Here is a 12,835-nt window from a genome sequence, read left to right on the forward strand (position 1 = left end):
AAGCCTTGGAGTTTGGATTGACGACAAAGTCTGAAGCATCACGTTGCTGAAATCTCCAGATCCTGCAGGTTCACACTCTACAACATTTGCAAGATTAGGCCTTTTCTCTCACAACAGGCTACGAAACTCGACTATTGTAACTCTCTCCTGGCTGGAGCCTCTGCAGTCACCACAAAACCACTCCAGATGATCCAAAATATGGCAGCCCATCTCATCTTCAATCAGCCAAAATACACCCATGTCACGCCTCTTCTCACCTCTCTCCACTGGCTCCCGGTAGCCGCTCGCATTGAGTTGAAGTCCTTGATGCTCGCCTACAGGGCTGTAAATAGAACTGCACCCTCCTATATCAATACAATACTAGCTAGCTACATTCCTGCATGCCCTCTCAGATCTGCAAATGAAATGAGACTGAAAAATCCCTCTTCACAGGGTCTCCGATTCCAATCAACTCTGTACTCCTTTGTTGTCCCTGGCTGGTGGAACAACTTGCCCTGCTCCATTCGACTAACCGAGACTACTGCCACCTTTAAGAAGCAATTGAAAACCCTCTTATTCAAAAAGTATTTCAGACAAATCGAACACTTACACATGCACATGCGTATTCACTGGACAAAAAAATATATATTTTATATATAAAGTAGTCGGCAAGCTTCTATATCATCTGCCAGCAGGTCTAAAAGTCTGTGTCTATGGTGTGAGGGATCTGTGATTATTTTCCCTGCCTTTTTTCTATTTGCATAGTAACTGCTGCAGTAAACACCAGTAAGAATCAAATGCAGGCAAGGTCAGAGATGCTGATGGCCTCTTAAGCCTGCATTTACAGAGATGTTTGTCTGAAACACATTTGGAATGAATTCTTAGACAATGGTTCACACTGAGGGCTATAAGTAAAGTGTCCAAATACAATATGCTTTAACTTTCACCCTCATTTTATTATTTACCTTAATACATTTTCTAGAAGGATGGAAAGGCACAAGGTGGCTTCTCTTTAAACCACAGACAGGCCTCTCTCCTGCAGCCACCTCCTCCAAGCCTCTTCTTCGCATGCACCCAACACTGCTTTGTTTTTGTGTGCCATAAAAGGACCTGCTGAGATAATTTCAGTGATCCTCTCAGCCTGTCGCCAGGAACGTCTCCTACAGATGATTCAGCTGCGGGATCTGGGTGCCACCAGTGCAGAGCTTGCTCAGGAATGGAAGCAGGTAGGTGTGTGTGCATCTGCATGCACAGTGAGGCGAAGACTTTTGGAGGATGGCCTGGTGTCAAGAAGGGCAGCAAAGAAGCTTCTTTCTCTTTTCTTTCTGTGATTAAGCAACTTTTCTTTGTTTGGGGCATCTGGAAAAATTGTTAGAAGAAAAGGTGAGCGCTTTTTTCTATCTTTTCCTCCTGTCTTTCATTTTGGTTTTCTCTGTAACATTGGTACCTTTTTTACATACAATATTTACATGTAACTGCAATAATAATAAATTAGAAACTGTTCATCCTTTTAACCTCTATTGTGCCATGCCTCTTTCAGCCAGGTAACATCAAGTTGAAGTGGTTTGAATACAGTGCTTTTGTGTGTAGAGAGTTTTTTACAACAGCAACGTCTTCAAACCATCCAAGAACAGCTTGGTGAAGAACAATGCCTTTTCCAGCATGATGGAGCACTGTGCCATAAGGCCAAAGTGACAACTTAGTGGCTCGAGGAACAAAACATTGAAATCCACGGACCTAAATCCAATTGAGAATTTGTGGTCAATCCTCAAGAGGAAGATGGAAAAATAAAACCCACAAATTCTGATAAACTCCAAGCACTGATTATGAAAGAATGGTTTGCCATCAGTCAGGATTTGGCCCAGAAGTTGATTGACAGCCTGTCAGGGTGAACTGCAGAGGTCTTGGGGGAAAAAAAGGACCAACACTGCAAATATTGACTCTTTGTATAAACTTGATGTAATTGTCTATATTAAAGCATTTGAAACTTATAAAATGTTTGTAATTATACTTCAATACACCACAGAAATGTCTAAAAATACTAAAGCTTCAAACTTCTTGAAATCAAGTATTTGTGTCCTTTTTTCCATTCATTTGTGTCAACTTATATGAGCAATTTGTATTATGATTCTTCAAGTAATATCTTTATAACTGATTATTGTTATTATATCAACATAAATATATTAATCAGTAAAAGAATTCTCCACACTGGTTTTCCTTACATTTACGGCGCCTGCAGTTTTTTCTCACGGGAAAGAGCCCACCTCCTCCTCCTCCATCCACAGAAAACAATGGGCAGCATCCTCCATTGTGCCTTCCAAATCTCATTCAGGGGCCATGCTTATCTTCTCTGTATCGATCCAATTTTAGTATATGTGAGGCTGTAGCAAGCACAAGCTGTTGGAGCTGTGAGCTGGAGCTGTTGTCTGGAATTTACTATTATTTACAAAATCTTTAGACATCATGTTTTTGGATGTTCATACATTTCCATGAATTAGGAGACTTGAACTATTACTTGAAACTCTTGTATGTGTGTAATGTTTTTTCTGCAGCTACCTGCCATTTATACCTTGAAGCGATCTTTTCACATCTCTGATTACCTGAGCTGAACTGTTTTACTCTTGTGGCACTGAGGATAAGTAAATCCAACTGGTGAAAATGCTAGTCAATCACAGCTTAAGGATTTTGTTATTTTTAATAAAGCTTGATGCAATACATGATTTGTTGACCAAAACAAAAAGTAATTGTCATTGTGTAGGTTTGAATTATTAGCTAAATGCAAATATCTAAGTGAAGAATGTAAAGCATTGCAAAACAGTGTAAACAAATACTTTCATATTTAAATATCACAAGGTTGTTTTAATTATAGGGTTATTTTTGGCCTTTTTTTCCATGGCCTGTTTTCATTTCTTTTAGTTTCCTTTTGGTAATCTTTTTAGTTTCTTTTTCATTTTTCTCCATATCTGGATCCTGGTAAAACAAGGGAAAAACAGAACTTTATTCTGAGGTGCATTTTCAAATGTCATAACATTAAGAGACTACTTACTTTCCCTTCCAAAATCATCTGCTTTCTTTTGTTGATCTGCTTCTTCTCATCAAAGTCAGTTGATTCTAGCTTCTGGAAAATAAATATAATTAAATTATATATTTGTTTACACGATATTGATTTAAAAACAGATTAAATGTAGTTCTTTACTATTTCACACTGGCGTCGGGTCACATTGACTTGTGTGAGGATCTTCAACACATCTTTCTCTTCCAATGGAAATTCCTTCAGCTTTGTTTCTTAACACAGAGAAGGTTACATGAGTTGTCCGAACATGCTTCTGGTACGTACAGCATCATATCATATAAAGTCAATTTATAGACAAATAAAACATGAGACTGAATGATTGGTTATGCACCACCCAGCCACAGCATGGCAAATGGAAGTGAAAAACATAGATAACTTTGTAACAATGCTATCAATCAGTGTGGAATATATAAGGTAGGAAATTAACATTTTGTCTTTAAATCTTAGGCAGGTGATCATATTGTTATGAATGATAAGTGAACAGACATCAAAACAACTTATGGCATCAATTATTTACCAGCTACTGTGATACAGTATAATTTATTTGGACTTACGAATCTGTTCCTCAATTCCATTGATCAAATGGATGTCATACTGAGTTACCAGTGTGATTGAAACACCATTTCGTCCTGCCCGAGCCGTTCGGCCCACCCTGTGAATGTAGATTTTTGGCAGACCTGGTGTATTGTGGTTGATCACAACCTGCACAGTTGGAATATCCAGACCCCTGGACGTAACAACAATTACATTATTCATATTTATAAAACTAACGAACAAATCTCTTTGGAATTAAAGGTAGGGTTGTGGTGGATGTTACTGGTATTCTTACCTGGAAGCTACATCTGTGGCAATCAGGATTTTGAAGACATTAGACTTGAATTTTGCAAGGTTTGCAAACCGCTGTTTCTGGAGGGTAGCAGAGGTGTCAATAACAGAAAACCTGATACAATTCTTTTAATATACAAGGTATAATCTAGTTACCTGTTTCATCATTGAATGCAGTGAAATTGCAGGAAATTTAAACTCACGCAGCATCATAGTGAGTATCTGGCAGTTCCTGTCAAGCAACACACACAACATAAGATACTCTGTCCTCCAAAATGATTAGAATCCATTTTATATTAGAATCCATTTTATTTAGATACAACCAATATCAGTAAAGTAAGTTAGTAGCTTTCTCACACATTTGCTGTTATTGAAATTTGACTAATAGATTTCCAACAGCATATTTCCCATTTAAATTGTACTTTCTGGAGTTACCTGCAGTGTGTAAAAACTTTTAAGATATAATCCATAATTTCCTGACTAACTGGGGTGTAAATATGAAGTGATACATAGGGCAAAGAGAGTGATAGGGCAAAGGAAGTGTGTTGAACACCATTAGTCAGTGAATGATTATTAAAGAGCTACAAGTTGTGGCACTAATAAAAGAAGAGTGGGCATGAAATACAACTTTTACAAACTTGCCCAAAACAGGATATTTAAATATAACAAGTATACTTTGTTCCATAGTGAGGAGGATAAGAAACCAAATGTACATACTTGCAAGTGTTGGTAAATATGATGATGGACCAGTCACTATTTTCATCCTCAAATTTTTGTATGAGATGGACCAGGTAAGAGTCTTTCACTTTCTCTGGTGTAAGAATATATCTCTGGTCTAGTTCATCCACTGTGCGTACCCTGAAAAACAAAGAAACTTATTCTGAAACTATTAAAATATCTTCAAGCATAATCTCCACAGTGATCATTCAACTGATTTTTGAGACTAATGATTTGGTGTAACAATATAATACAAGTAATATTTTAATAACCCATGTGTCTTTTTAAAATTCAGAATTTTATGGCTATGCTACATATCAAATCAAGCACTAGTCCAACCAATAGTCAGCCAACCACCAGGGGGCGAACGAAAGCATAGACTGTATGAGCGGCAACCTCAAAATTGTGACAGAGTGAGACAATTATGGGTGCAGTAGGTATTAAGATAGTATAGTTTCAAAATTTACGAATAAATATCACACCAAGATTCACAGATTTAATTTATGACTCACAAATCAATGTAACACCATTCACAAATTCATTTCTTGACTTTTTTTTTTTTGAGGAAATGAAATAAGTGAAGTTACATTTGTTCACAAACGTTTAAGCCTGCATTTACAAACCTACCTTTCAAAAGGTAGCCAATCAAATGTCTCCAAAGTTTGAGAGTTTGATTTAATGTTGACAACTTAGGGTTAAGTGTCTTGCTCATTATTATCCAGCGCTTTGTGTCTGACTTGGACTAATCAGCTGCAGTTGACTAATGTTGACTAATCAACATTATGTTGACTAATCAACATTAGCAGGAAACACAAACATTTGCAGGCTACCAGTTGATCCTCACCTGTCATTGGGCTGTAAGGATCTTGCTGTTAACCAATTTAAGATTGTATTCTTTTATCCAGAGTATGTACAGACACCAGGCTGTCTGTGTTGACCAATGAACACCACTTGATTATTTAAATTAATCACTTAAATTAGGCAGAAACACACCACAGTTACCACAACAAAGCACTAGAGGATGTGTTATTTCATTTTATGAGACCACGACAATACATGAAAGTAGTGCAATGTTGTCAACATCAACTCAAACCCACAAGCAGTTGATGTGATTAGTTGTAATCTTTGAAGACATATGATTGGCTACATTTGAGAAGGAAAAAAAAAAAAAAAAAAAAACACCTCCATTTGTGAATCGAGTTTAGTTAGGGAAGTTTCAAAAATGTACAAAATGTAAGGGTATTCATAAATAAATACTTTTTTTTTTTTGTAAATGCAGGTTTAGCAATTTACATTTACAGCATTTATCAGACGCCCTCATCCAATCAGTAGTTACAGGGACAGTCTCCCTGGAGCAACTTAGGGTTAAGTGTCTTGCTCAGGGACACAATGGTAGAAAGAGGGATTTGAACCTGGGTCTTTTGGTTCATAGGCCAGTGTGATACCCACTAGGCTACTACCACCCTATTTGTGAATAAATGTAACTGCACTGACATTTGTGCATTGAGAAATTCATTTGTGAATGGCGTTACATGCATTTGTAAGTCATTAATTATATTTGTGAATCTAGTTAAATTTGTTGCTGAAATATATTTGTGAATTTTTAAACTAACAATCGCAACATTGATTTAGTCTAGTTGTTGCATTCAGCCTCTCAGCATGAGTCAATACTGCCGCCATATATATTTGGGGCTCCATGCTCATTCACGCTTGTCTGACGTACATGCAAAGATGACTGACTAAGTCGCGTACTGCCATAATAACGAACGAAGCCAAAAAATCATTGCAGAAAATTTCATGTATGTTACAATATTTTGTGTTTGACAAATAACATTATTCATGTTACAGACCAGGACATCAGTCTTCCCACACCCACCCCATTGGAAAGACGCAGCTTCTGTTCTGACACCGATATATATTGCAAGTCATTGTCTATAGTTCTTAACAAATCTATACAAAATGCCTCTCTATGTGGATCTGCCACATCTTTACTTATTTTAAGATATAGCAGGAAAATGGATGTTAATTTTTCATATTAAATATAAAAAAATATAGAATACAGACCTGCCTTCAGTCATCTCTTAAGCCAAAAAATGTTGACAGTCTGGTTTTTATCGCAAGAAATCTGTAGGCCTATAACATGTTCCTGTTTCTGGTAGTATGTGCATTTTAAGCATAATCTTCCTTTTTTTCTTCATTTGTTTGCACTTTATTATTGCACTCTGCAATTGCTATTTATTTTTTGTTAGCCTTTCGTCTGGGGTAAATTTTATTTTATTTTTATTTGAGATTTGATTTTGAACTGAAAGCTTAGTTCACTTAATGTTTATTCAAATAATGAATAAAAAAAATAATCACAAACTCAAACCCCACTTACTACTTAATGTATCCCTCAGAAAGACACTTAACCCTTAATGTGTCCAGGGTAACTATATAAAGATATCTGATAAATACCATAAATGTAAACTTCCACTTACTCAGATTTACTTTCCCAGAAGAAAGGCTTGTTCATGGCAATTGTCTGCAGCTCTTGCAACGTATCTGTGAGTGTAGCACTGAAGAGCAATGTCTGTCTTTTAGAAGGAACCACTCCCAAAATCACCTCCAGATCTTTAGTGAAGTCCGAGCAACCCTGCTCGAGTAAACGGTCAGCCTCATCCAATATCTGACAGAAGGGGGGGGGGGGGTAATTACATTTCAAATATATTCTTTTTACAGAACTATGTCTCCTTGAGAAAAGTTACTGATCAATTAGAAACTTCCCTGTGCATTTCTGTATGTAGACTGCCAATATGCTACTGCTTTGTTCTTTTTTTACCAACATAACGAATGAGATGTGACTATTATACTGTCATTTACAATTACGTACTCTTTGTACCAACTAATTGTGATTGAATTCTAACGGAGTTGCAGCACAAGCTCATGTGAGAAAACACGCACCAAAAACTGTATCTTTTGTAGGTTGAAGGTTTTACAACTTCGAATGTGATCTGCTAATCTTCCTGGAGTTGCAACAACAACATGTGGTTTCTTCGATAACTCCAGCGCCTGGGTTACCATATCTGGTCAGGGTGACATGGACAATTTAATATGATATTAACATAACCTATAACATGTAAATATAAAATGTAAATTAAAAAAAAATTTACTTACCCATTCCTCCAACAATGATACAGTCACGCAAACCTAAGGGCTTGCCCAGAACCCGAAACTGTTCTGCAATTTGATATGCCAATTCCCTGCAAAAGCAAAAGAAGCCAAACATAAGTCCAAATAAAATTTTCAGAAATTTCAACTAATTATATTGTATGGGCTAATGGGAGGGATTTTGAGTATACCGGCCAGAGGAATTTGCTCCTTATAAAAATGACAAAGTTGCATCACCTGCCTGAAACCACGCCTACTTAAATGCCTATACTTAAATCTAGAGTTTAAAGGTCTTAAAAATACTGCAGAACCAATAAATAAAATATAACAAGCCTTCAATCTGTCAGTAATCCACCAGTCACTCCATACTTCTGGGTTTACTAAGCATGCGTGTCAATTAGGGTTGCAAAGGGGCGGAAAATTTCCAGTAAATTTCCGAAAAGTTTCCGGTAAATTTCCATGGTAAGTTAAGCTTGGGAATTTTGGAAATTAATGGGAATTAAGGAGAACTAACTGGGAATAGATTATTTCCAAGCATAAATATAAACAGAAATCATAAGAAAACCTCCATGCAAAATGTTTTCAACAGATATTTCAACAGATTTATTTGTAAGTACAGTAGAATAGAACACGTTTCAATAACTTGTTTCATGGATGAATAAAAACAGAAATGTTGAGTTCAATATTACCATCCCCTAACCCCGCTCATTCAAAAATGCCCCCTGTTCAAAAATCTCCACAAAGTCCCATTCAAAAGGTTAAATGAAAAATGCCACTTATCCTCCAAAACGTCCCATTAAACATGCAAATCTTCCTTCAAGCAATCCTCTTTTCTCATTTTTGCTCAGTCAATAGACTCTTCCTGGACCTCATCATCATCCAACAACATGTCCACTTCCTCAGCATCCAACTCTGAGTCTTCCTCTTCAGTGTCACTTTCCAGCCTTGTTGAGGATGGCTCTGTGTCAGGCTCAAAGAGCCGTAGGTTTGCCCGAATGCCGACCAGCTTTTCCACTCTCACATTTGTGAGCCTGTTGCGAACCTTTGTGTGGGTGTTCCCAAACAGTGACCAGTTGATGATGGTGGTGGGATTTGGAGGAGGATGGAGGCTACAGGTGCAAGGGCCTCAGATTCACATAGTCCCTTCCACCAGGTGGCTGCAGATATGTGCTGGCATGACTGCCATATTCCATCCCCTTTCCAAAGGCCTTGCTTTGTTCGATACTTTGCCAAACTGCCTAGAACGTTGCCTTTATCGAGACCCAGGTGATCAGACATGGCAGTAATGACTGCATAGGCACCATTGATCTCTTCCCCAGAAAGTATGCCCTTGTCATATTTGGGGTCCAGCATGTATGCTGCTGCATGCACTGGCTTCATGCAGAACTCCCTCCGCTGTTCCAATGACTTGACCACAGCCGTTTCCTCTGCTTTCAGTAGTAGGAAAGTGGGCAGAATTGTCTGGATTTCTTCTTTGAGTTCTGCAAAAAGGCACTGGACATCTGACAAGATGGCACCATCCCCCTCTATCTTCGCTATTGCTGCTGCAATAGGTTTGAGGATTTTCTGACTGCTAGAGCCTGTCCACAGGCTCAAATGTGTGCCTTCAATGCTCTTTGTCCTTCAGGCTCAAAAGTGTGGTCCATGTGTACATGTGATGGAGGCATGCACAGTGCCAGTAGGTGGTCTCAATAGCCATGCAGCAAGCATGTGCTCTGTACATGTGATTAAGGAATGGCATGGATATTCAAGTGTATTTGAATTGCATTTGTTTGTTTTTGTCAATATTATGCTAAAATATACTTTGCTCAACTCTATTTAAGTTCCCTAAGAAGAGCCAACCTTCAATTTTTAAAATTCCCAGTTTATTCCCATAAATTCCCATTTATTCCCATTAATTCCCGTTAATTCCCATGGAAAGTTTCCATCTTTGAAAATTCTGGGAATTTTGCAACCCTAGTGTCAATGCCCATACCATTTGCTCCATCGGTTCCACGCACGGTGGCTTTCGGAGCACACATGGAATTGACATGGGGAAGCCCAAGCCTGAAATAGTCAATATCACACCCCCATCTAAAACTAACAACCCCCATTCCATCCTTTGTGCTATTTTATCAATTAATGCATAGGTCTATTGAGTTAAATACTGTGAACAAGAGGGCATCTCTTCAATCCAGAATGAGTGCCTAACATTTATTTATTAATTTATCATGGTCAAAGTTTTTCTACACCCCGGTTCAACCAAAATGTTATGTATTTTTTCACCTTTCTCACTAGTCACTAGATGCTGCCACCACCATTATTCTCTGTAGGGATGGTAATGGCCTGTTGATGAGCAATGACCCGTTACCTCCAAACATGACGCCTGGCATTCACACCAAAAAGTTCATTGTTTGTCTCATCATACAAGAGCTGCAGAGATGGTTGTCCATCTAGAAGGTTCTCCTCTGTCCACAGAAGACCGCTGACAGACCATGTTCTTGGTCACCACCCTTCTTACATGATTACTCAGTTTCAGTAGTCAGCCAGCCCTATGAAGAGTTCTGGTGGTTTTGTACTTCCACATACAAATGATGGAGGCCACTGTGTTCATTGGGACCTTCAAAGCAGCAGAAATTCTGTTACCTTCCCCAAATTTGTGCTTGAGACAATCCTGTCTTGCAGGTCTACAGACTTCATGCTTGGTTTGTGCTTTGACCAGAACTGTCAACTATGTGACCTTATATAGACAGGTGTGTGTCTTTCCAAATCACATCCAGTCAGCTGTTTTTTTCCCCCACAGGTGAAATTAAACTGCAAACTGGCGTGAAGCATATACATGTCTATGGAGAGAAGTGCATAAAAATGCCTCACTCTTGTGCTGCTTGGGGCTGTACAAACTGCTGTACGCTCCAAACCAGATCCCGGGGGATTACATTTCATAGGTAAGGCTGGACAATTGTTTTGAATATATTTGGCCATTATAAAATCCCGTTTTATAAGTCTTAACCTTAGCTAAACTAGGCTAAGCTAACGAAGCTATGCATTCCTGTGTTAAAGTCATCCTCCAAACAACGTTTTGGCTAAATGTAGGCATTAACTAAAATTTAGACTGTTCTTAGCTGTTTAGTTAACTTTGAAGGTTTCCTAAAGAAATTCACCTCAGTTTACAAATCTTAACCTTAGCTAAGCTAGCAAAGCTATGCATCCCTGTGTTCAAGTCAGCCTCCAAACAATGGTTTGCAAATAGTGCAGCCCTACTCTCAATCTTATCAAACATCCTCTATGAATGCTTGTAAATAACAACATAGACTTGGCACATTTTAAGGCTTGCAGACTGATTGCTAATTGAAGATTTCTTTGTGATTGCATAAAAATTATAGGTAGGAATATATGGTTTATGTTTGGTTACAACAGCTATAGCAATGGAGTTAAAACAGTTTGAAGAAAACTGTTTTGAAAAAGGGTAGGGTCAAATTTGACAATAGAATTAGAAAGGATTAACACGGTAAAAAAATCCAGTATGATCCATTAAGATTGATGAAAAAATGAGAGCTTATGAGTGTACCTGTAGTGTTTTGGTTCTGAAACTATTTCAGCAGTGTTAATATTGACATGACAGTGTGTATTTCAAATTAATTTATTCATAAACAGTAAAACTTTGCACAAAGTATGAGAGCTTACGAGTGTAGTTTTGTTCTGGAACTATATAAAAATATAAAACTATTTTAAAAAATTAAGTAAACAATAAAGTAACTATATAATTTAAGGTTGTGTTGCTGTGTCAAAATTGACATCATAAGAGATCTCCATATTAGGTATGAACAAGGTCTGAGAGTTTGTGAGTGGACATGTAGTGGTTTGGTTCTGTCTTTATGTAATTTTAAGAAACTCACTCACTTGAAATAAACCCTCTTTATTTGACTTGCTGCCATATGTACACAGGCAAATTAAAACATCACAATAAATTAAGAATCACATTTGAATTTCTGTAGTACCTTAAAAATAATGGTGTTTTCAAAGGAAACCGTAAACCTCCTAAAACATTTGCGGCTTTTTAAAGCGCGGCTAGCTTCACCGCGGTCTAATTTAAGGAGTGTATCATGCGGTCATCACAACAAAAGGACTGAAGGTTTTATATAGAGAGAGTATTCTGTTTTATCGGAAGAAAAACAGCGTCTCTCACCTGGTAGGGGTAAGCACCAGACAAAAAATTCCGTAGGGATCCTCGGACAGTTTCTGAAGCACTGGAAGCACAAAAGCTGCGGTTTTCCCACTCCCTGTTTTAGCACAGCCCATACAGTCCCGACCTAAAAGAACAACCAGTCAGATTAATGTCTTTAAATCCGACATGGTGCGATGCCAACATAGGCATTGAATTATCGGTTGGTCTTTACCTTCTAAAATCGCAGGTATGCAGTTTTCCTGGACAGGCGTTGCCTTGTTGATGCCCATCTGTGAACACTGCCGAACTAACCACTCGGACAATCCTAGAGAAGTGAACACCGCCATTTTCAATTACTTAAAGTCCTGACAACAGATACACTACGATACTCCGTTACAAATTAGAAATAATTAAACTTATTGAAGTCAACTCGACACGATAAAACATCCTCGTGCTCACTATCCTACTAGTCGCGTTAAAATGACGTCAAAACGTGCGTCACTGTGTGTCACATTCCAAAACCTATATGTTGCTCACATTATTCTGTATAATGTCCGCTCTGTCTTTAATACTTATACAATAAGCAAAACATTATATAAATATTATACGCTGTGAAATTAGATATAGTATAGTATAACCTCCTTTCATGCCCATTTTGACTGCAGGTACCACGTGAAACCATTACTGTGGCTTAGCATCCCAACCCACAAAGTTCTGCCTATTGTCGGATCCGGTATAAAGTCATTTTGCCATCTGGATAGCACTGTTCCAATTTTGTCAAAAGTGTCAAAATCATGGAAAACTAAGGTAAAAGTTTTTGATATCAGTTCAGTAATTTATATGAGAATCTGAATGGCTGTCACAACAACACGGTTCCTGTGTATAGCTCCATGTACCTTCAGTTTACGGAGACTCGATATACGACCTGTCAGTGCGAAAGTGCTTTTCCG

At 38.0% G+C, this 12,835-nt stretch overlaps 1 protein-coding gene and 1 non-coding gene across 2 annotated transcripts; both read right to left on the minus strand.

Annotated features, from left to right (window-relative positions):
• Window positions 1–2,264: 2,264 nt before the first annotated feature.
• On the minus strand, window positions 2,265–2,373 carry LOC114802771 (U6 spliceosomal RNA). Its single transcript, XR_003751785.1, has one exon. It is a non-coding gene; the product is annotated as a U6 spliceosomal RNA (small nuclear RNA).
• A 282-nt stretch (window positions 2,374–2,655) lies between these two features.
• Window positions 2,656–12,349, minus strand: ddx49 (DEAD (Asp-Glu-Ala-Asp) box polypeptide 49). Its single transcript, XM_029000617.1, has 12 exons — window positions 12,118–12,349; window positions 11,907–12,030; window positions 7,748–7,833; window positions 7,535–7,656; window positions 7,072–7,259; window positions 4,595–4,735; window positions 4,034–4,109; window positions 3,882–3,958; window positions 3,607–3,779; window positions 3,176–3,264; window positions 3,026–3,097; window positions 2,656–2,949 (listed from the first exon to the last, which is right to left on the minus strand). Exons 1-12 carry the CDS (start codon window positions 12,230–12,232, stop codon window positions 2,851–2,853), a joined length of 1,362 nt encoding a protein of 453 aa, XP_028856450.1. The 5' UTR covers window positions 12,233–12,349; the 3' UTR covers window positions 2,656–2,850.
• Window positions 12,350–12,835: the final 486 nt, after the last annotated feature.

The sequence above is a fragment of the Denticeps clupeoides genome, chromosome 13, assembly GCF_900700375.1.
Source record: "Denticeps clupeoides chromosome 13, fDenClu1.1, whole genome shotgun sequence".
Classification (NCBI taxonomy): domain Eukaryota; kingdom Metazoa; phylum Chordata; class Actinopteri; order Clupeiformes; family Denticipitidae; genus Denticeps; species Denticeps clupeoides.